At 38.9% G+C, this 25,290-nt stretch overlaps 1 protein-coding gene across 5 annotated transcripts in view; it reads right to left on the bottom strand.

Annotated features, from left to right (window-relative positions):
* DECR1 (2,4-dienoyl-CoA reductase 1) overlaps positions 1–25,013 on the bottom strand; it is a 239,319-nt gene extending 214,306 nt beyond the window's left edge. For 2 of the 5 annotated variants that reach the window (XR_004370965.2, XM_032760012.2), the window contains exons 1-5: positions 24,722–25,012; positions 9,859–10,061; positions 8,237–8,294; positions 8,031–8,117; positions 6,153–6,300 (exon numbers count right to left, since the gene is read on the bottom strand). Coding sequence is in view for 4 of the 5 variants with exons in the window: in XM_032760012.2 (XP_032615903.1) it covers positions 6,153–6,300; positions 8,031–8,117; positions 8,237–8,294; positions 9,859–10,061; positions 24,722–24,790 (565 nt within the window). In the remaining variant the exon portion in view is untranslated. Of the gene's footprint in view, positions 1–6,152; positions 6,301–8,030; positions 8,118–8,236; positions 8,295–9,858; positions 10,062–10,179; positions 10,832–24,721 lie in introns of those variants that run through there. The other 3 variants (XM_032760011.2, XM_032760014.2, XM_058443726.1) reach the window with 3 other exon arrangements.
* Between the last annotated feature and the right edge of the window lie 277 nt (positions 25,014–25,290).

The raw sequence follows: 25,290 nt of genomic DNA, 5'->3' as shown, positions 1-25,290 counted from the left end.
AACAGAATATACATTCTTCTCAGTACCACATTGCACTTATTCCAAACTTGACCACATAGTTGGAAGTAAAGCACTCCTCAGCAAATGTAAAAGAACAGAAATTATAACAAACTGTCTCTCAGACCACAGTGCAATCAAACTAGAACTCAGGTTTAAGAAACTCAGTCAAAACCACTCAACTACATGGAAACTGAACAACCTGCTCCTGAATGACTACTGGGTACATAACTAAATGAAAGCAGAAATAAAGATGTTCTTTGAAGCCAATGAGAACAAAGACACAACATACCAGAATCTCTGGGACACATTTAAAGCAGTGTGTAGAGGGAAATTTATAGCACTAAATGCCCACAAGAGAAAGCAGTGAAGATCTAAAATTGACACCGTAACATCACAATCAAAAGAACTAGAGAAGCAAGAGCAAACACATTCAAAAGCTAGCAGAAGGCAAGAAATTACTAAGATCAGAGCAGAACTGAAGGAGACAGAGACATAAAAAACCCTTCAAAAAAATCAACAAATCCAGGAGCTGGTTTTTTGAAAAGATCAACAAAATTGATAGACCGCTAGCAAGAATAATAAAGAAGAAAAGAGCAAAGAATCAAATAGACACAATAAAAAATGATAAAGGGGATATTACCACTGATCCCACAGAGATACAAACTCCCATCAGAGAATACTATAAACACCTCTATGCAAATAAACTAGAAAATCTGGAAGAAATGGATACATTCCTGGACACACACACCCTCCCAAGACTAAACCAGGAAGAAGTTGAATCCCTGAATACACCAATAACACACTCTGAAATTGAGGCAATAATTAAAAGCCTACCAAGCAAAAAAAGTCCAGGACCAGACAGATTCACAGCCAAACTCTACCAGAGGTACAAAGAGGAGCTGGTACCATTCCTTCTGAAACTATTCCAATCAACAGAAAAAGAGGGAATCCTCCCTGACTCATTTTATGAGGCCAGCATCATCCTGATACCAAAGCCTTCCAGAGACACAACAAAAAAAGAGAATTTTAGACCAATATCCCTGATGAACATCTATGCAAATATCCTCAGTAAAATACTGGCAAACCAAATCCAGCAGCACATCAAAAAGCTTATCCACCACGATCAAGTGGGCTTCATCCCTGGGATGCAAGTCTGGTTCAACATTATGCAAATCAATAAACGTAATCCATCATACAAACAGAACAAAAGACAAAAACTACATTATTATCTCAAAAGATGCAGAAAAGGCCTTCGATAAAATTCAACCGCCCTTCATGCTAAAAATTCTCAATAAATTAGGTATTGATGGGACGTATCTCAAAACAATAAGAGCTATTTATGACAAACCCACAGCCAATATCATACTGAATGGGCAAAAACTGGAAGCATTCTCTCTGAAAACTGGCATAAGACAGGGATGCCCTCTCTCACCACTCCTACTCAACATAGTGTTGGAAGTTCTGGCCAGGGCAATCAGGCAGGAGAAAGAAATAAGGATATTCAATTAGGAAAAGAGGAAGTCAAATTGTCCCTGTTTGCAGATGACATGATTGTATATGTAGAAAACCCCATCATCTTAGCCCAAAATCTCCTTAAGCTGATAAGCAACTTCAGCAAAGTCTCAGGATACAAAATCAATGTGCAAAAATCACAAGCATTCCTATACACCAATAACAGACAAACAGAAAGCCAAATCATGAGTGTACTCCCATTCACAATTGCTTCAAAGAAAATAAAATACCTAGGAATCCAACTTACACGGGACATGAAGGACCTCTTCAAGGAGAACTACAAACCACTGCTCAATGAAATAAAAGGGGACACAAACAAATGGAAGAACGTTCCATGCTCATGGATAGGAAGAATCAGTATCATGAAAGTGGCCACACTGCCCAAGGTAATTTATAGATTCAATGCCATCCCCATCAAGCTACCAATGACTTTCTTCACAGAATTGGAAAAAACTACTTTAAAGTTCATGTGGAACCAAAAAAGAACCCGCATCGCCAAGACAATCCTAAGCCAAAAGAACAAAGCTGGAGGCATCATACTACCTGACTTTAAACTATACTACAAGGCTACAGTAACCAAAACAGCATGGTACTGGTACCAAAACAGATATATAAATCAATGGAACAGAACAGAGCCCTCAGAAATAACACCACACATCTACAACCATCTGATCTTTGACAAACCTGACAAAAACAAGAAATGGGGAAAGGATTTCCTATTTAATAAATGGTGCTGGGAAAACTGGCTAGCCATATGTAGAAAGCTGAAACTGGATCCCTTCCTTACTCCTTATACAAAAATTTATTCATGATGGGTTAAAGACTTAAATGTCAGACCTAAAACCATAAAAACCCTAGAAGAAAACCTAGGCAATATCATTCAGGACATAGGCATGGGCAAGGACTTCATGTCTAAAACACCAAAAGCAACGGCAACAAAAGCCAAAATAGACAAATGGGATCTAATTAAACTAAATAGCTTCTGCACAGCAAAAGAAACTACCATCAGAGTGAACAGGCAACCTACAGAATGGGAGAAAATTTCTGCAATCCACCCATCTGACAAAGGGCTAATATCCAGAATCTACAAAGAACTTAAACAAATTTACAAGAAAAAATCAAACAACCCCATCAAAAAGTAGGCGAAGGATTTGAACAGACACTTCTCAAAAGAAGACATTTCCACAGCCAACAGATACATGAAAAAATGCTCATCATCACTGGCCATCAGAGAAACGCAAATCAAAACCACAATGAGATATCATCTCACACCAGTTAGAATGGTGATCATTAAAAAGTCAGGAAACAACAGGTGATGGAGAGGATGTGGAGAAATAGGAACACTTTTACACTGTTTGTGGGACTGTAAACTAGTTCAACCATTGTGTAAGACAGTGTGGCGATTCCTCAAGGATCTAGAACTAGAATTACCATTTGACCCAGCCATCCCATTACTGGGTATATACCCAAAGGATTATAAATCATTCTACTATAAAGACACATGCACACGTATGCTTATTGTGGCACTATTCACAATAGCAAAGATTTGGAACCAACCCAAATGTCCATCAATGATAGACTGGATTAAGGAAATGTGGCACATATACACCATGGAATACTATGCAGCCATAAAAAGGATGAGTTCATGTCCTTTGTAGGGACATGGATGAAGCTGGAAACCATCATTCTGAGCAAACTATTGCAAGGCCAGAAAACCAAACACTGCATGTTCCCCCTCATAGGTGGGAATTGAACAATGAGAACACTTGGACACAGGGTGGGGAACACCACATACTGGGGCCTGTCATGGGGTTGGGGTAGGGAGGAGGGATAGCATTAGGAGATATATCTAATGTAAATGATGAGTTAATGGGTGCAGCACACCAACATGGCACATGTATACATATCTAACAAACCTGCACATTGTGCACATGTACCCTAGAACTTAAAGTACAATAATAATAATATAAAAGCTATCAGCAAACTAGATATAAAGATAACTTCCTAAAGCTGATAAAGGATATTTATGAAAACTTACAGGTAAATCATAATTAATAGTGAAAATCTAATTGCTTTCCTCCTGGCATCAGGAGGAAATGTATTTGATTTGTTCTTAATACTAGGAACAAGCAGAATCTAAGTTTTTACCTATTCAATATTTTAGTGAAGGTCCCATCCAGTAAAATAAGGCAAGAAAGAAAATAAAAGCCTTATCAATTGGGAAGGAAAATATAAAAACTGTCTTTTTTTCACCAACAGTATTATCAATGCAGAAAATCCAAGAGAATCTAAACAAAAAAAAAAAACAAACTGTAATAACCATTCAGCGAGTTTAGCAAGCTCCTAGGGAAAACATCAATACACAAAACTAAACCATTGTATTTCTAAATACTACAAGAAAACACCTAGAAAATAACATTTAGAAAACAGTGCCATTTGCAATAGCACCAAAAATTTAAATACTTTGGGAGAAAGTTAACAAAACATGTACAATGCCTATGCAAAACACTGCTGATAGGAATTAAAGAAGACCTAAATAAACGGTGAGAGATACCACATTGAGAGATTGGAAGACATGATATTGTTAAAAATGTCACGCTTCAGTTCCTTCACTGTCAATCCAGTACCAGAACAAATCCTTTACTGCGTACTCCCCTCAGCCGAGTGGTCCAAGTTCTCCAAACTGTCAGCTTATAGCATCAATAACTGACAGGAATCTTGAAAGAATAAAAACTGGCTTCCATCTTTTAAAAAGATATCTTATATATTTTTAATGAAGCCCATAGAATTTTAATCCAATGTGATGAACAAAAATAGATGAGAGTCTATGTTAAAATGAAAGACAATAATGAGGAAAGAAGGGAGAGTCAGACAGAAATCGAGGGTCAGAGAGATGAGTGAGGGAAGAAATAAGAGACAATGAGGCAAAGAAGGACAAAGAAATGAAAGAGACAGATTAAGAGAGAAACAGAGAACCAAAAATGAGGAGCTGACAGAGGCAGAGCAGTAGAGAATGAAATTGAGATATGAGCAAGGGGTAGGGCAAGAGAAAATCAGACAGAGGCAGAGACACAGGAGAGATACAGAGATCAAGGTTCCTCGGACAGAGAAGGGAAGAGAGAGGAGTCACACTCTTCCCTGTCCCCTCTTCCCACTCTTCTTATCCATCTTCCCGCCCTTCACCAAAAAAAAAAAAAAATCAAATCAAATCAAACACTTATCCAAAATCCAATTATAAATCACATCCATTCTGGCATAATGAGTAACCAGGAATTTCAATTTCAATGAGTGCATAGAAAGGATGGAAGCTATTAGTGTATGTGTGTGAGCAGACACACACACACACAGAGCTAGTGCCTCTGTAGCATCTCTCTGCTCCTACATCGTATCTCAAGCTGGTTCTAGGATCACCTGCGCTGCACAAAAGAAGAAATGGAACCTTATAAAGCAAAGGTTTCTGAACCAGAGGGAGGAACCTAGCCAGCTCCATGCCCTCTTTCCTCCCCTCAACCCTCAAAGGACATCCTCTGAGGAACATGAGAACTCTTCCTCATTTTCCTTGTTTAGAATACTCTCCACCTTCTCTGAGAAAATACCCGCACCCTTCAAGTTCCCCAAATTATTCAGGGACAGGGTCTTGTCCACCTCTGTGCTTTGAGCATGAGTATAGGGCCTGCTACCCAAAAGTCATTAGTAAGTGTCTGTCAGGTGAATAAATGTATGCTGGTTCTAGATATATATGAATATACACACATATATACATTAGACATGTTTGCTATCCATGTACATATGAACTTTTATAAAGTAGTTCATTCATAATACTAACAAAAATGTTCTCCTAGTAAGTTCTCTCTAAATCTATTTTCCCTCCAGTGTCCTTAATCTCATTGGTATTATCATCATCCAGACACTTCACCCCACCTGAAAATACTCTCATCAAATCAATAAGGCCTGTTGATCTTATCTTCTAAATGTCTTCTACTTTATCTCCCATGCAATCTAGCCACATGCTAAAAGAAAAATCAAATCCTGCTGAATGGCACTCCTTCCATCATCCATCTTGTTATCACTAACCTTTCCAATCAAGTCGCATTCTTTGTTCCACCTTCAATGGAAATCCATACAAAAATACTTCCTATTTCTTTCAGAATTAACGTTACACTCCTTATTTTGGTATTGAGAACCTTCCCAATTACACTCCAACCCACCTTCCCAAAATTATTTCCTATTCCTTTCCCCATCTCTAATGACATCAAGGTTTTCATCATTCCCTATGTACTTATGCTCCTCCTCTCCACCAGGCCTCTATCCATGGACATTCACACGTCCCTTCCCTCCTCTTTCTCTACATCTAGATCTTTGAACTTACAGCTTAAGTTGCATCTTGTTCCTCAACCTGATCACTGACCCTAGGGAGAGTTAGTCATTCCTGTCTCTGGATTGCCAATGCACTTGAAACATATATTTCTTACTGCTCAAATTGTAATACATGATAATTATTTAAATATCATTTTTCTTCATTACACTGTGAGTTGTACAAGTGTAGACTGTCTCATTGACTTTTAAAGTACCACAGACCTTATCACAGAACCTTGCACGCACAGAAGCCAAATAAATATGGGAAAAGCAAATAAACATACCTTTCTGTGCTTTAATTAGTTGTTTTCCAATTTCTAGTGTGATGAAGGCTGTGCCATTTAGAACTATGTCAGTTATGGTTTTCCAAGCATTAGGAGAAAGTCTTTCGGTAGGAGAAATAAAATTCCCTGCTGCATTGTTTATCACAATCTAGTAAATGAACAAGGTAAGTTACAGAAACTTTAGATGAGGAAAAACATTTTCCCTGCAGGGTTTTTGTTTCTGAAATGTATTAACAGAAATAATACAATAAAGTTGAAGTTCACAGCTACCTGCAAAACAATACCATGAGATTTGGTAGTCTGAGTCTGTGAAAACCTCTTATGTTAGTTACCAAATTTCAGAATCCTAAGCCGTCTTTAAATTAGGGTAGATTCTCCTATTAAGAAAACTAAGGCTGGGTGCAGTGGCTCATGCTTGTAATCCCAGCACTTTGGGATGAGTTCAAGACCAGCCTGGGCAACAAAGTGAGACCTCATCTCTACAAAAATTTTGTTTTAAAAATTAGCTGGGTGTGGTGGCACGTGCCTGTATTCCCAGCTACTTGGGGGGCTGAGGTGGGTGTATTGCTTGAGCCCAGGAGGTCAAGGCTCCACTGAGCCCTGATTGTGCCACTTGCACTCCAACCTGAGTGACAGAGCAAGACCCTGTCTCAAAATAAATGAATTTTAAAAGTTAAAAAAAAAGAAAATTAATACAGATTAAACATATTTACCATGTGACTGCATTTTATTTCAAAGAATCTCAAGAAATGCCTTTTTGTTTCTGGTGTCATTTTAGTTTAACTTAACCAATGCAGCTTGTGGTTGATGATCTATTTACCATCAATAAAGATTCTGGCTAGTTCTACAGGAGATTCAGTGTTATTGGTTCTGAAAATATCTTTAACATAGAAAAGTGCTATCTTTGAGACTACTGGAAGAAATGGCTTCTTTCCAATAAATGTACCAAGCAACAGCAAAATATTCATGCATATTTCAGCCTTAAAAAGAGAAATTTTGAATTTCTTACAGTTTTTCATGTTTATATTGTTCTCCACTGAGGAAGACAATCAGAAGTTACTAGGAGAAGCAAAAAGCATCAATCATTTAAACTCAATGCTGTGCTCTTGGATAACTGCTCTTGTTATTTCATAATCTTATTAAATAAAGTGAAATCAAGTTTGTTTTCTGATCAATCATAAATAGATTCTTTAAGTATTCCTGAAAGGAAGTTGTGTAGTGGTCTTCCTACTCTGTTCTTTGCTTTAGCAGAACTGGCATTTTCCTAGGGACAGAAAATAGGTGCTTCTCAACACAGCACTTGCTCATATTGAGGTAGGAGGCAGGCCTAACTCTGGAGGCAGAGCTCCATCACAGGACCAGATTGAGGACTGGCTAAACCAGGTCCTGGATGAAAGCACCCCGTCTTTAGACATACCCACCAATGCACCATGTTTGTTTACCATTGCCATGGCAATGCCAGCAAGTTACTGCCCTTTCCATGGCAACGAACTGATGACTCAAAAGTTACCAACCTTTTTCTAGAAATTTCTGCATAAACCTAATTAATTTGCAAGTAATTAAAAGTGGGTATAAATATGACTATAAAACTGCCTCTCAACTGCTATGCCCAGCACATTAACTATGGAGTTGCCCTGCTCGGAAGGAACAGTCACAGATCCATTCCACTGCTGCTGCTTCAATAAAGCTGTTCTCTTCTACCACCAGCTCATCCTTGAACTCTTTCCTGGGTGAAGCCAAGAACCTTCCCAGGCTAAGCCCCAGATTGGGGCTTGCCTGTCCTACATCAGTACCAATATTTTATTTCCTTTGTACACATCAGTGGGTGTTATCAACATCAAGTGTCTTGCACTTTGGCTTCATCATCGCTACACTTACATTAGGATGTCCTGCAACTTTGATCAGTTCTGACACAGTGTTTTGAACCATATCAGGATCCCTCACATCACACTGAATTGCATGAACCTGCAAAATAACAAAAAGAATATGACATTTTCCAGGTTTCTTAAACCAAATGCATGAACAAATTATTTGAACATGTTATAATTCCTAAATCTAAATTAAATAACTGATTTTTAACGTACTTTATTTCCAGTTTGAGAAGAAACTTGTTCTGCGGTAGCTTTCAAAACATCCATCTTCCTAGAAATAAACACCTTGTATGACTTCATATTATATTTTTCAATTTCATAAATTGAAGAATACAGAGAATCCATAGCTTAAAGAAAAGCATTTCTGAGAAAGTATAGATGTTATTTACATACAAAAATCAATGCAAATTTTTTCTAAAAGTCAAATTTAGATCATTTTTATGTATTTGATACTAATTTATTGAATTAGTCACTTTTAAACCAGTTTACTTTAACATTGCCACAGATTTAAACTATTTCCTTAATCAGCCAGGTTTACAAAGAAAATATAGTCATGGTATAATGTTAGTAGGTTTTGTACTACATTTATGGGTTCAAAGAGTCTACATTTATTCACACAGTCTCACATTCTACAAAAAAAAACTATGAATAGAAATTATTAAAATGAAAATAATATTTTAAAACTCTTAAAAACATTACAATGTAAAAACAAAAAATATTCCGGCCAATCTGCAATTGCAAATGACATAGTAACTGTTGTTTGGATGACTACTTGGCTTACCTAAAATTTTACACCATTCAAAATGGTGAAGGGGTAGATTTTTAAACCAGTCTCTAAAGCCTCAGACTTAACAGAGTTTATAGGGTACCAGAATATGCCTAATAAGAAGAAATTCCTTCCACATGGTCTTACCCTTCCTATATTCATCACAATAATAGATATTTTGAAATACCTGTTTATTTTATAGAAAATGAAAGTACTGGCTGGGTGCGGTGGCTCACACCTGTAATCCCAGCACTTTGGGAGGCCAAGGCGGGTGGATCACCTGAGGTCAGGAGTTCAAGACCAGCCTGGCAAATATGGCAAAACCCAGTCTCTACTAAAAATACAAAAAGTTAGCCGGGTGTGGTGGCAGGCGCCTGTAATCCCAGCTACTCGGGAGGCTGAGGCAGAACTGCCTGAACCTGGGAGGCAGAGGATGCAGGGAGCCAAGATCACGCCACTGCACTCCAGCCTGGGCAACAAGAGCTAGACAAAACTCCATCTCACAAAAAATAAAAAATAAAATGAAAGTACTGCATCAATTATCCTGGTATAAGGTTAATTATTAATTAAAACAGTAACCATAATCATTCCCACTGAAGACAAAGCAACCTCCATATAGTGCTTTAAAAAAAATGTTTCTTCTGAGACAAGGTCTCACTATGTTGCCCAGCTGGTCTCAAATTCTGGGCTTCAAGCGATCTTCCTGCCTCAGCTTCCCAGTAGCTGGGATTACAGGCACACACCACCCCACCTGGCTCCATGTCGTACTTTTTAACTTCATCTTCGTGTACAGGAAAAGAAATATTCTACTACTGAATTGGGGAAATTAAAATAATGAAAATTGCGGATGTTTACCCAAACATCAGTTCCACAATTTTCATTGTTTCTTTCATCTCAAATAGTACCTTTTTCCAAAAAGATGTATTTAAATAATCTAAAGAATATTTCTAATATTTCATATAAGATTAAGATGCTAATCAAACAACTCTGGCAAACAGTGTTTTCAATACTATGGCACAGAACAGTTTCTTCAAAAGCGTCGCCAATAGGCTTGATGTAAGGGACTTACCGGCTGGCTATCACGCACTGAGCACCTAGGCTGGACAGAAGAGTCGTCATTCCTTTACCAAGGCCAGTACCTCCGCCAGTAATGAATGCCACTTTTCCTTGAAAACTATTAGGTGGTAGCATCGCTTTTTGAAGAGGTGAAAAGAATTTAGACTGCAAAGCTTCAGTGTTTTGATATAATATTTTTGTCCCATAACTGAAAAACTAAAAGGGGAAAATGAATTGAAATTTGCATACATATATTTCCAAAAAACAGATGAATTTTTTAAAACATGCTCTTGAATTTAATAGCAATCAAATTCTTGTATTAACACAAACTCACTGCAAACATATTGGTATTGTACTTATTATTCTTTGCTTTCTGATTTAAAAAGCACAGGCTCTGGAGCTGGACTACATAGCACAGAATTTTCTCCCAAGCTATGTAACTTTCAGCAGGTTATTTGACCTCTCTGTGCCTCAGTTCCTTCATCTACAAAATGAGGACAATAAAATAAATTTCTTCATATGGCATTGTGAGGATTATATGAGTTATTACAGGTAAATCACCTAGAGCAGTGTGTAGCATATAGTAAGCACTACAAATGCTACCATTATTAGCTGCAGGTGTTTTGCTTAATTAAATTTTGTTGTGTTTTGTTTGTGTGTTTGGTTGTTTTGTTTTGTTTTGTTTGTTTGTTTTTCTGAGACAGAGTCTCACTCTGTAGCCAGGCTGGAGTGCAGTGGCGTGATCTTGGCTGACTGCAACCTCTGCCTCCCGGATTCAAGCGATTCTCCTGCCTCAGCCTCCCGAGTAGAGTAGCTGGGATTACAGGCACACACCACCACGCTCAGTTAAATTTTTGTATTTTTAGTAGAGATGGGGTTTCACCATGTTGGCCAGGATGGTCTCGATCTCCTGATCTCATGATCCGCCCCCCTCAGCCTCCCAAAGAGCTGGGATTACAGGCATGAGCCACCATACCTGACCAAATTTAATTTTTAAAAAACTAACATAAAGCATTTTTGTCTTTCAATAAGAATAATCTGGACAAAAATCACTTTCCACCTTTGAATCACTGAAGAAAATTGTTAAAAATTCTCTATAAGGATGATTAAATCAAATGCCTCTTCCCATGCTAGCTTCTGGCCACAAAACATAAAACAGAATATTTCTGTTATTTATTTTAAATGGGAGGAAAATCAATGCATTTTGGAGTAAAACATATTTGTATTGCCCTATTTTATATGTAACAGCTTGTACTCACATTACATGCGAACATCACTGCCATTCTCTCGCATTTCATCATAAAACAAACTTTAGGTATCTAATATAATGAACAATAGGAGCTAACATTCATTAAGTAGTTACCACCTGCCAGGATTACATATCAAACTACTTAATCTTCCAAACAACCACATGAAACAGGTATTAGTTTTATCCTATTGTTCAGAAAGGGCTCTCAGAGTGATAAAAAATATATATATTGCCAAAGTTGCAGAACCAAGGTTCAAACAGACTGACAGGCTCCAGAGCCTTCTCTGATAACCGGCTTGCATATTCCTCTGTCTATTCTCTGAGATCCTGCTAAGCTTAATGGTCACACCAGGGAGGTTATGTGATATTCCATTAGGTCATGGTGGCAAGATTAAAACTCCAGTTAAAACTCCAGAAGCTACCATTTCCTTCCAGAGTATTCCTGTAAGCTAAATAGGCTGTCATCAGTTGATTCAGGATATCTTGAAATTTATCCTAAGGAAAGAATAAGAAATGTGGTCAATGATTTAGAAAGAGGCTGTTCATCAACTGGCAATTGCACAAGAAAATGTTTATAATGTGATGTTAAATGAAAAAAAAGAAACAAATATACAGTATATTTTTAACTACAAATAAAAATATATGCTTAGAAAAAAAGACTAGAAGGAAATACCAACAGTAAGTAGTAGATTCAATATTTACCATACAGTCCTCAAAACAGCTCTATAAGGTAAATTCAATTGTTACTTCTATTTTATAGATGAAAAAAACTGAAGCACAGAAAGGTCAAGTAGCTAACTTTTAAAGATAAATAATAACAGGGAATAAAGACTTAAATCCAGTATCTGACTTCAGCGTCCACCCATTACTTTACAGTTATGGCTAAGTGATGAGATTATAGATAATTATTTGTTTTTTGTTTGTTTGTTTGGTTTTTAGTACTTTCCAAATCTATCCATTAAGTTTGACTAGATCTTTATAAGCAGAAAAAAAGTTACTGAAAGACAAAATTTGAGATCATGTATAAAATAATTGAAGATACATTTGTAAATCTTGTTATGCTCCATGCCAGTCATCACATTTATTTTAGCTTCATGTTGACAAAGCATTTTCTTTTCATATCCTTTTGCCAAAGCACAGTAATCCAAGCAACTCTACGATAATCTTTTTCTACATAAGTGGCAGTTTTCCTTAAGGCTGCCACCTGCCTTCAGAACTATTTCATTAAGATGATGAATCAAGAAGTTTACTCAAGTAGAATGGTAAATTTGTCATTAAGTAATAATAATAAAAAAAGTATTCTAATTTTCTGAAGGCTTTACCATAATTTTTAACATTTTAATGTTAATGTGTATAGGGGATTTGATATGGGACTTCATGAAAATAATTAAACAAGATATTTTCATACAAACTTTCTTTTTAAATTTATTTTAAAACATTTCCTCAACCTCCTCACTGGTAGAGAAAAGGATATAAAGGTAAAAATGTCACATGTGATAAAAATAATTCCTAGTGTCTATAATGTAACAGGTTATTACATAGCACATTTTTATTTATCTTATATGATCTGATCAGTACTAACCTTATGATTCCACTTCCCCACCAAACCAAAGTGAAGAAATTGGTAAGTTATTTTAATTCTCATTACCCTCTGACAATACACAGCACATGTGTTAATATAAATTCAAGTCATCTTCTCTGCCTAAAAGGAAGATGTTCATTTCAACCTTAAGACCCACTGAGATGATCAGATCTCACAGGATCCCATCATATTCAATCCCGTTTCTACAAGGAAGCATCCTTAATAACCTTAAACAGTATTTTGGTTGGGCTTTTTTGAATTATAAAAAGTAGATACAAAACAGGCTTTTAAAGATTTTCAAGTCTTGCTTTATGGTTTTTAGATAAATAAGTTTTTTTCAAAAATATAAATAACATCTTTCATATGAAGATTGATTTCTCTGGAGATCTTTAGTGACCTAAAATTCTTAAAACTTTCTAGAGTCTTCCAACTTTGGCAATACAGAATTATTTTTTAGTTACAAGCTCTAAATCTCTCCCTCAAAAAATTAGCTATCACCTACCTTCCTCACCATACTCATCCCTCTCCCACATCATATAAACAATAGCTTCCTCCTTCATGTATTCCAAAACTACAGCATCTAAACTAATGAGACATGATTACACTTTTAATCTTCAAAATGGCAGTTCTGAGAGTCTTGACACTGCACCTTCCCCTCAAGGATAAGAACTGTATATCAATGAGATATATATCTAAATTACTTAAGTATATTTTGGCTAGTCTAAAATGTCTAGGGTAAATATCTCAAATAAAAGTAGATTAGTGATTCTAGGCCAAATATGTTTTGTTATCCAGCCCAAAGTTTTTAAAACTTGAGCCAACACTTAGATAATGGAAGAATTCACATAAAAGTCAGAAGCTCTACCAACACTTGGGTACACCTTACCACATGATTAAGAACAACTATGACTGCCCCCTTGAGACAAGGCCTGAGCTCTGTCCAGCCCCAACTCACACAGGAAAAGTAAGCCCTTTTCACTAGGTGGCCTTTCATAAACAAGGCCTTCAAGGACTTCAGGCATCTGAGTATGTGACTCCTAGATGCCTATTCTAAGTAACACACAAGAAACCTATACAAAAAAAAAAAAAAAAAGCGAAAGCAGAGGCAAGGCTTTTATTTTGGAACCATAACTAAATTTCATGTAAAACAAATTTCTACAAAAATAATTGTTTAATGTGTGTTCTAGGTACATTATTAAGAAGATCCAGTTTCAAATATATAAAATTCATACAATAATAGTCTCTCATATGGAAGTTGTAAGACTAAATGAGGTATCTTTTGAGCACTTAGTTTAGCTATTTATCATCATCGTTGTCGTCATCATCATCACTATGGATGGGTCTTCCACATTAAAATTCCATTCTTCAAAAACATGGATGCCTTCCAAAGTCAAAAAGACAAAAATCAAACTCTTGAGCGTGGCATTTAAGCCACTGGACAATATGGTGCCAACGTATTAATATTTTCCTAGCCCCACCTCGTGACTGATCTGCCATATAGAAGTAAACTCTACACTTACCAAGCCCTTGACATTCCAAAAACTTGTCAACTACTTTCACCTTCTGGCCTTTGCTCCTGCTTTCTCACTGGCCTGAACCACCCACTGTCTTTCTCAACCCAGCAGAATTGGCCTTCAAAACCAGACAACATTGTCAATATCTCTGTCAACACTTTTTAAATTGCACCCTATTAAAAACAGGCAAATGGAAGGCTTCCAAATTGGTCTGCTAAGGAGTTGCCACAATTCATTTCAACATATCAGGATGCTTAGGAAGCCAGGGACACTACCTTATATTCATCACTACAGTACAGTTTCTGGCACCAATTAGGCATTCGGTAAATGCTTGTCTTACTGAATGTAACACTTGGTTGGCCAGACTCCAATTGCATTAGAAAGCACATGGATACAGACATGTAGAGTCTTATGTGAATATATGATTGAAATCCAGCTCTTTGCTACTTGTTTTTAAAAATTAGTCATTTCCAATGACCCTAAATTACGACATCTTAAACATTGAATAAGCCCAAGAATAGAAAATCTAAATCATCAGGCTGAGCGCGGTGGCTAACACCCGTAATCCCAGCACTTTGGGAGGTCGAGGTGGGTGGACCACCTGAGGTCAGGAGTTCGAGACCAATCTGGCCAACATGGTGAAACCCCATCTCTACTAAAAATACAAAAATTAGCTGGGCGTGGTGGCATGCGCCTGTAGTCCCAGCTATTCGAGAGGCTGAGGCAGGAGAATTTCTTGAACCCAGATGGCGGAGGTCGCAGTGAGCCAAGATCGTGCCACCGCACTCCAGCCTGGGCAATGGAACAAGACTCCCTATTAAAAAAAAAAAAGAAAAGAAAAGAAAATCTAAATCAATCTACACAAGTATTGAGTTACTTGCAAATAGAAAAACTAAGCAAAGGGCTTAGAAAGGTACTCCACACAAACAAAAAACAAATATACAACCATATTTATAACTAAATAAGCATATTTAAACAAAAGGAGACATAATTTTTCTCTTATCAGACCAGTAAGGTTCAAAATTTTATCATCTATAATACAAGAAACAGCTGATTAAAGCCACCCTTACAATCTGTTGATAAGAATTCTGGCAATTTCTTAGGAGGCCAATCTGGCAACATTTTTTAAATGTTAGATACAAATACTCTCTGACCCAGCAAATCCACATGCAGGAATTTATCTAAAAGATACACTCATTGATTTGGGAAAGAAGCAGGGGGAGAAGGAGCTATGATCAAAGATATACATTAAGATGAAAATGAAATTAAGAAAACAATTCTGTTTATAATCATATTGAAAAGAATACTAATACATTTAATAAAATCACAAGACTTATAAATTGAAAACTACAAAACATCATTAAGAAATTAAAGACCTAAGTAAATAAAAAGACATTCTATGTTCATGGACTGGAAAGCTTAATTTTGTTAAGAGGACAACACTTCCTAAATTGATATACAGATTCAACAAAATCCCTATCAAAATCCTAATTAGCTTTTTGTGAACGTCGACAAGCTTATCCTAAAATTGTTTTGAAAATGCAAGAGACTCAAAATAGCCAAAGAGATTCATTAAAGAATTGTTTGTAATAGAAAGACTACAAAACAATCTATGTGTGTTTCCTTAGGGGACATAGCTAATGAATTAGAGCACATCTATATTACAAAATACGGTTATATGGATCTATTATCTATCAAAAGAAGGAGCTAGAATGTATATGCTGACTGTAAACATTGCTATAGATGTATTATTTTTTAATTATTCAATAAGTATTTGTTGGATACCAACAATGTGAGACATTATGTGTTAAGTGTAAAACTCAAGGTAGAGAAATACATGTAACATGCTCCCATTCATGTGGTTTTTTAAAATGAGGACATCTTCATACATATGTTGACATATGCACAAAAACTGTCAGAAGTATCCACAAGAAACTATTCATAGTAATAACCATAATAATAATAACCTTATTACACTGTCACTGCATATCCTTTTATATTGCTTGAATGTTCAACATGTTCATAAATTTTTTGCTTTAACAATAGCTAACAGAAAATTGAATCATATAGGCAAGCACACAATACAAGAAGTGCGTAGAGGAAAACAGAGCAAGAAAATATATGGCATAGAATCAATTTCATGATAAGGACATATACCTTACTTGAAGCATAACTACTCTATATTAAACACTAAAGTGTGAGCTATATTTATAAAAACAATGAAATATTTCCCATCTATTTTCTTGGAGCTTCTAAGTATCTGTTGGTTCAGGTTGAATCAATATTTTTTAGATCAAATTTACTCCAACTTGAATTCACGTAAGAGTTTTGCAGACTGGGCCTTAACTACCATATTAAAATGTCAACGTGGTAACACCGGACAACCATATTTTTCAAAGGATGAGTTTGAAAAATGTACATCTTTGCATTCCCAAAACACCTTATGTACTCCCTGAATACAGGAAGCCTTCCATAACTACTTCCCAATTTATTTTGTCTGATTGCTAGAAGGCCATGCATGCATTCTTTCCAACAGCCACACCACTGCCACTTCAGCACAGTGTATGTGGTCCTTAGCTGGAGGCATCTGGAAATACAAGGGATAGTTAGGTGGGATGTTCTACTGGATGTTCCAGTGCAGAAAAGGACAGCCTTGCAGAATGAAGAACTGTCTCACCCCAAACGCCAACAGTTGCCCTGCGGACATTAAAATAACTGAGTACCACACCGAAGGCTTGCCACAGGCCTTGTTAACTCATGCTCCATGACTGTGTAGATTGCTTAAGCACATCTGCCTGCTCCTTAACTTACAGCAGGGCACTGAACAGAGGCCACTGATATTCTCAGCTTCTGCAGAGCACAGATCTTGTTGCCACAGCAACCTGAAGGTAAGGCTGAACAAATATAAAAGAAACTGCCTAGCTGGACTCCAAGCTCCAATGGCTAGGCTGAATTATGCAGTTGCCAGGAGCAAGACAGAAATTACATTTTTGAGGAATGATATATTTTATATCAGTGAACATGAGTCCTTGAAAATGTCGGTGCTCTATGCTATAGGGTGTACATCTCATTTTATTACAGTGCTTATCTGTCTGTAGTTAGATGCAGACTGAACAGATGCTTCCCCAATACAACAAAATAAAAAGAGATGAAATCACAGAGCTAAGAGGCAATTTGAAATTTTCAGCTAGGGTCTTCACTCCTGCCTGCCTCTGATTTGAGTCATCTCTTCTTGATCCCCTATCATGTTAACCAAAACTACAATGACAATCTTTTTTAAACCAAAAATTAGAATCTCTGCTCTTGCAAAGAGTTTGTTTTGATTTGAGAATTTGCTTACATGAAAAAGTATTAGGGATAAACATGACATTATGATGGATATAGAGTTTATTCATTTATTCATTTTAAGCAAGTGTTTATTGAGCATATATTAAGCCCCAGGCACTGTTCTAGGCATGGCAGTACAGCAGTAAAAAAAAAAAAAACAGACACAATATTCTATTCTCAGCAAGATTATCCTTGGGGGAATGAGGGATAAAGAAATTAAGTTAAATTTGTAGTATATTAAAAGTTGATATGTAGTGTGGGGAAAAAATAAGGCAGAGAATAGGGGTAGAGCATTGCTACTTTAAACAGATTCATCAGCAAAGGCTGATGAATCATTGAGAAGGTGACATTGGAGCAAAGACGTGAAGGAGAAGAATGAATCATAGGGTTTTAGGCAAAAGGGATTGGGAGCAAAGGCCCTAAGCAGGCGGCATGCTTATGGATGGGGTAACAGTCAGGAAGCCAGTGTGACTAGTGAAGAAGGAAGGAGGGAGACAGGGGCAGGAGAAGAGGTCAGTGAGGTAAAGCGGACTGGACCATGCAGGCTGAGTCAGCCACTACAGAGACTTAGGCTTTTACTCTGAGTCAAGTGGGAAACATCTTCTAAGTTTTGAGAAAGAATGGACATGATCTGCCTTAAGTTTTAAGGGGATTGTTCTGGCTGCTATGGAGTGTAGAGAGCAAGGTTGGAAGCAGGGAAACTATTAGGACACTTGTATAACAAGCCAGGCAAGAGATGGTGATGCTTAGCCCAGGATGCTATCATGTGAACTGGTGGGAAGTTAGCAAATCAAACTACTTGCAAGAGCAAAGGTCCCAAAAAATGAGGACGTAATGAGTTACCACTGTACCTAATATTGCCTGGTCCAATTATTTCTTATTTTTCTTAACATTTTATTAATATATAACATTTTTACCTATTTATGGGGTACATGTGATATTTTATTCCATGCATAGAATGTATAATGATCAAGTCAGGATATTTAAGATATCCACTAGATCCATGATTTCTTCTTGCCTCATGCCCAACAACAGGAGCTTGGGCTTTTGTTCTTGATCTATTTCATCACATTTTTGCCTGTTTCATTAAAAGCATATAAACAGGTCTCCTGTTTACTGAAAAGAACTGAGAGAGACTTTTCTACCTCTCTCAACTTTACCTCAATATCCCTGTTACATCTGCACTGCCTTTGTGTTCCAGAAAAATTAAGATTTAACTGTGAGCCAGAAAAAAGGAAATGGAGACCCATCAGACAGAAGTCATTAATGTAGGTGAGAGATACTGAGGGCAGTAGAAATTAAGAGAAGACAACACATTCCACATACATTTAACATGTAAATTAGCCTGAACCCAGAAGCCAACCAGCCAGACCTGGTAAGTAAGGGGAGAGCTGCGGAGGGTAACTGGATTCTAGTTTTAAGTGGCTGCATGCAGAGTGATGCTGTAACTGAAATGACTGGGTTGACATGAGAAGACCAAGTTGGAGCATTGAGGATAATGAGTTCTGCATTAGAAATGCTGCACCTGGGATGCTTCTGGAATAGTCAGGTAGAGATACCTAAGCTGCAGTAGGAAATATGGTTTTGAAGCATGAAGAATAAATCAGGGCTAAAGGTAAATGGCAACATCATTTCATCATTCCAGCAATTATGAAAGCCTACAGTTCTATCACTGCTTTTATGTTACAGTGCAGTGTGAGGGTTTCCCAGACTGGAAGGGATAAAAGCGCAGTTGACCTTGTATTCTAGACTTACTTATAATTACCCTGGCACTTCGATCTCAGAATGATTCATCAACTTAGGAAGAGAAGAGCGCAAGACAGCTGAGAATGCTGATCATTTTCTACCAAGAATTTTCTGCAAAAACTAAAAGTTGCTAATCATCAATGGCATGCTTTCTACCATGGGCTGCAAGAAACTCTGGATAACTTTAAAACTCCTCCTTCTTTTGATGTCATTATCATGACCTTTGGGAGATATCTGAGATCTAGATTTTTTTTGTAATTCTATAAAGTTTGCTTTGTAGTTTGGGCAGGAAGTTTGAAATTTCTTCAAATGCATACTTAAGTTACAAGGCCTAGACTCATCCATTAACCCCACCCCCACCACCTGCCCTGCCCTGCCCCACCTTGGTGACTTCCTCTCCTCTTCACCTGATACATCCCATCCATCTGTAAGCCCCATGCCTTTTACCTCCCCAGTGTCTATCTCTATCCACCACCTGATTTCAAACCCCTATCTCACAACATTCACAAACATTGGGGGCCTACTCTGTGTCATCTTTTAACTGATCTCCAGAGGACTGCTAATGGGATCATGTTACTTCTCTCCTTAAGATCTTCTAACGGCTCCTGGTAGCTGCGGAATGTCCGGATTCCTTCGCTCCCCGCAGCGTATGTCTTCATGACCTAGCTCCTGCCCCTCTCTTCTGCCTCATCTCCCCTGAAATTTACACTCAGGAAAACAAACTACTCAGGATTCCCCAAACACGAACTCTTTCCTACCTTCCTGTCTTTACACAAATTGCTCCCTATCGTCCACCCAACATTCATCATTGAAACCCAGCTGTGAGAGCTCTGGTGCCTTCCCTAACACTCCCAGAGAGAATTAACATTCTCTCCTCCACTTCTGTAGCTTATTTATCTATATACCACTTGAGGAGCCCCAGACCCTACTAACATTTCAAGACTGATGTCACTTACTCCTCTTCTCCCTCCAGCCCCCACTTAATGTCCTCACTCAAGAGACTGGCATTGTCCTTAGCTCAGGGGCCAAAGATAGAAATCTGGGCTTCGTCTTACCCTATACATTCAAACCAAGCCCAGTTCATGTTAGTCCCCAATAGCTCTAATGCTACCCTCAGTTCAGACCCTCATCACTGGTGTTTTGATGTTTGGTCTCCCTACTTCCAGTCTTACCTGATGATATCGTATTTCTGCTCATAATTTTGATGGCAACATGTCACCTCAGAGCACAGCCCCGTCTCTCATCCTCACCACCAACCAATCACCAAGGCCTCTGATTTTACCTCCTAAATATCACTCGACTTTGAGTGTCTCCAAACCCAGTGCATGCCCTCACTGAGGCCACCATTACCCCTCATCAGATGAGAGGATTACTCAGGGTTTAGCCATTTGTCTCAACTCCCACCCCTCAGGACAAAGTTCTAACTCCTTAATGCAGCCGACAGGCTGCTCACTAAGCTGTCTCTCACCTCCTGCCTCCCCAGTCTCTACTGATAACCTCTATGCTGGGACTTCACATAGACTACTCTCCTGTTTAAAACATTCTTACATCTCTCCCTTTGGCTAACTCCTACTCATCTTTCGGGTCTCAGCTTTGATATATACCAAACAACAACAACACTCTCATAAAACTGGACATACCTCCCCTATGAGCAGGAGATGCTTCTTCCCCAGTCCTGACATCTCCCTACTGTGAGAAGCTCAGGTAGTACAACTCCAGGCTTCTTTCTGTCCCCTTAGTCAACCTGCTAAGGATGTTTGGATGTTTTTCCCTTGAAACCTCATGTTGAAATGTGATCCCCAATGTTGGAGGTGGGGTCTAATGGGAGGTGCCTGGGTTATGGGGGCAGATCCATCATGAATGTCATAGTACCATCCTCATCCTGGCAGTGGCAAGTGAGTTTGCACTCTATTAGTTCCCACTAAAGCAGGTTGTGAAAGAACCTGGCACCTCCCAACACCCTCTCACTTTCATCTCTGCAAACTCCAGCTCCCCTTCACCTGCCACAAGTAGAAGCAGCCTTAGGCCGTCACCAGATGCTGATGCCCAGTCTTGAACTTGTCCAGGCATCAGAATCATGAGCCAAACAAACCCTTTTCTTTATAAATTACCCAGCCTCAGGTATTCCTTTATAGCAACACAAACTGAGGTACAATCTGTCCGTGCAGAGACAGTTGCTATGACTGGTAAATTTTGACATGATCACTGGGTATGAACAGTCCTCCTTGGTCTTCTTCTTCTTGGGAGCCAGCTGCCTTCAGAGGGTAATGTTCTGCCCTCCTCCAGAGTTATGTAAGTCTGCCTACTTGGGGAGATCCAGCTGATGGGCCCAGCTTCCTCTCACAAACCACAATAAAAGTGATACTTTGGCTTCCATCTTTACTCATTTTTCAGACTGGAAAAAATAGATGCTGTTTATTTGGGATCCCTTCCAAAAGCAAGAACACCCAACCTAACATGCAGCGCATCATACCATAATGCCATTGGACTCTATGCTTCTTGACGGCAGGAATCAGCTCTTCTTCTCATCCTCATATCTCTAGTATGGTGCCTAGCAAATAGTAAATGCTCAATTTTCTACATAAATAAGAAAAGCCCACCATGCCCTGTCCCCCAGCAACCTGACTGATCTCATCTCCACACGCTTCTCTCTGTTCCCATACTTCACCAACTCCACAATACCAAACCACTTGAATTTTTATAAATAAGCCACTCCTTCACTTCTTGATACATGCTATTCCTTAGGTCTATATTGCCATTGGGACCACACAAATTCCAACTCCTGGTTTAACAGTAGGCTCCTGGGGCCACCTCCTCCATGAAGTCTTCCTTGCCTCCTCTAGGTATGCACAGTTTGGGTCATATATGCATTATAATACACATCTGCATCTTCACAGTCTATTGATGTCTGCTGGTGACTCACTAGACTATCATTTTTCAGATTTTTCTGACTGTGAACCATAGCGAGAAATCTGATTTATATAGCAACATACACATGTTCATAGCAACACAGTACACACGTTCATTCACGTAACAGATATTTGTTACATGTTTACTCTATGCCAAGCACTGTTCTAGGTATAAACAGTGAACAAAACAGATGAAAATCTTTGCCTGCATAGAGCTTATATTCCAGAATTTTACACTGAATAAAGAAATACTTAGGCTTCCAGATTAAAAAAAAAATAAAGAAAACATATCTAGCTGGTTTTATACTGCTCCAAGACAATATTCATCTTGAGAAAACAATGAAACAATGTTGACTACACTCTAAGGGAAAATGTGACATCCAAGTAAAATTATGCCTATCCATCCTTTTACCAGAACAGATGCCCGGAATGATGTTCACCAAATGCTAACCCAAGTTAATTCTGGGTGGCCAGTTTGAGGTCATGTTGGCCAGGATAGTCTTGATCTCTTGATCTGATGATCCACCCGCCTCAGCCTCCCAAAGTGCTGTTTTGCTCCACTAAATTGATTTCAAGGCCATTCATTGGTTATCATTTGTGGCTTAAAAAAAATATATGAGACTATAGTACATTGAAGGTAGGAATGTCTTTCAACCACAAATTGCCGAAGAATGCCCAACACTTAATAGGTACTTAATTAATTAGTGTTTCCTCATAAACAACTGAATGACTGAATGTTTTCCTCAATAGAACTGAGAGCAACTTGACAGCAGTTGAGAGCAGGGCTCGTATTTTTTAAATTTTGAGTCCCAGGGCATAGCACAGGGCCAGACACAAAGCCAGTCCTCAATAAATATTTATTAAATTGAAATGAGGCCTACTAGCCAGCAGCACAATTTAACATAGCACTTCACAAATAGGTTTTATAACAAATTAAACATTTGCCTTGGTTCTTGATAACAAAAATATTCAAATTAGGGGTTTTAATTATAACAACTTGTATTTGCACACAAAAACATGATGTTCCCTGGAACAACCTCCCACATCACAGATGTAAAGACTTCTTCTCCCAGGAATTCAAACTTGAGGCTACATGTGCTAGGAAGGGGACAAACCACACTAACCACTCTTGCCTCCCAACCCCGAACCTCTAAACTTCCATATTTTTCTTCAGCAAAGGAATTTCAAAATTGTCAGATTACAATTAATTTTTAAATGAGTTCATTTTCTCCCTCTCAAACAGTATTGTCTAATGGTGTCAGAAGAGCTCGGATAAGGTCTATATGACCTTATAACTACAATCCTAATGATGTGTGTTAAAAAATGAAATCTCTGAAGACATCACAGAGCTGCTGTAGGTTTCAAATGAGAAATGTCTCTGAAAAGTATCAGAAAATATGGGCTTCCTTTACAATGATCTATAACCCAGTTTTCACAGGGAGAGAAAAAAAATCAGCAAAACCCTAACCCTGAGCAAATCTCACTTTCTAAAAGAAAGATATCTTACTTGAGGGAATCACCATACTAATTCTTTGTATTCCTATTTGGAACTACTGCTGCCCGTATTTTTTGAAAAACAACACCATGGCTGTCTATTCTACCAAATCAAAAGAAGTTTTTTCACAGTTGACATATTAATTTTTCTACCTGGCTAAAGAAAATGTGCTTTTTAGTTTCTTATTACAATTTTGTAATTTAGATGTGGGGAGGGCTTGTCTTGGATATTATTGCTTCTTTTTGTTTTTGTTTCTCTTTCTTCTTCCTAGCTGTTTTCACTTGCAGTATTTTATTTCCATTATGGGTGCAATGGAGATGCTGACAGGAGTGTGGGCCAGAGAGAGGGGGAAGCCAGTGTGAGACGGACCTCTCCCAGCTATACATCTGGGAAGGGGAGTCTATAAACAGCTGGGGTTTTGTTTTTGTTTCATTTTTATGAGAACTTGTTTGTATTAGCGTTTAATTCCATAACTAACACATAGATGGACTTTCCTCACAACAAAGGACGTCAAAGGTCAGTGCTCGCTCGGCCTGATCCCTCTCTCACTCCTTAAGGGGTGGATGGGCGCTGTATCCTTCCCTACCTCTTTCTACCTATTTACACACAAGTTGGAAACTTGCAGAACTGTGAAAACTTCGAAAATCACGTCTCTTCCCTATTTCCCTGCACACATCAGGGTTTCATCTGACAGGGGAATACGACCTGGGCCCCGGTGCTCACTTCCGGCGTTGCCCTTCGCTCCGGGACCTGGTGGTCCTCTCTCTCTGCGCCCCAAAACGCCCTGTCCTTGCTCCCTGAGACCCAGGGACGCCGGGTCCTCTCTTTGTGCCCCAAGACCTCCTGCCCTTTATCTTGCGCCCCGAGACGTCCTGTCCTCTCTCCCGCTACCCGGGTTGCTCTATGCTCTCTTAGCGCTCCAGGACGCCCTGTCCTCTCTCTTTGAGGCCCGAGACGCTCCGTCCTCGCTCCCCGAGCCCCCGGGACGCCCTGTTCTCTCTCTTTGCGCGTCGGGACGCCCTGTCCTCGCTCCCCGCGCCCCCGGCCGCCTTACCCGCCGAGGAGCGAGGCCACAGGGCAGCCGGGACCCCAGAGTAAAGAAAACCCTGGCCAGCAGCTTCATGTTGAGTCTCCGGAACTCGGGCCGGAAGGCGGCGCAGGCGGTTGGGCGCAGGGGGCGAGACAAAAAGAACAAAGTTCGCTGGGCTGGGAGCGCTGCCTAGGCCGCCGGTGGCTGGGGCGGGGAGTGGGACCCAGGCGGCGTGGACGCCCAACGGCCCTGACCTTCAGGTTCCGGCCGAGGGCGCCGCCTAGCTCGGCCTAGCTGATGCTCTTTCCTGATCTCTGGGCCGGGAGTGCTTTGTATGGAATAGAATGGAGGTCTTTGTGTCCTTGAGCGGATGGATGAACCCCTGCGCCCCGCAAGGGTTTGCAGATTGCAGCTGCGCGCCCCATACACTGCCCACCAAGGGAGAAAATTTTTCAGTCGTATATGTTTATCCCTTAAGTGCGTGTTTAAATGCAGAGTCCGCGTGGCGCCAAGTCACATATTATCAGAATAATAATATGTTGGATGTAAAACACGGCCTGACTTTCCCTAAGACCAAGAGGCTGAAAAACACC

Source organism: Hylobates moloch, unplaced genomic scaffold (assembly GCF_009828535.3).
Source record: "Hylobates moloch isolate HMO894 unplaced genomic scaffold, HMol_V3 SCAFFOLD_9, whole genome shotgun sequence".
Classification (NCBI taxonomy): domain Eukaryota; kingdom Metazoa; phylum Chordata; class Mammalia; order Primates; family Hylobatidae; genus Hylobates; species Hylobates moloch.
Note: the sequence above shows the minus strand (reverse complement) of the source record. Positions and strands in the feature narration are given on the sequence as shown.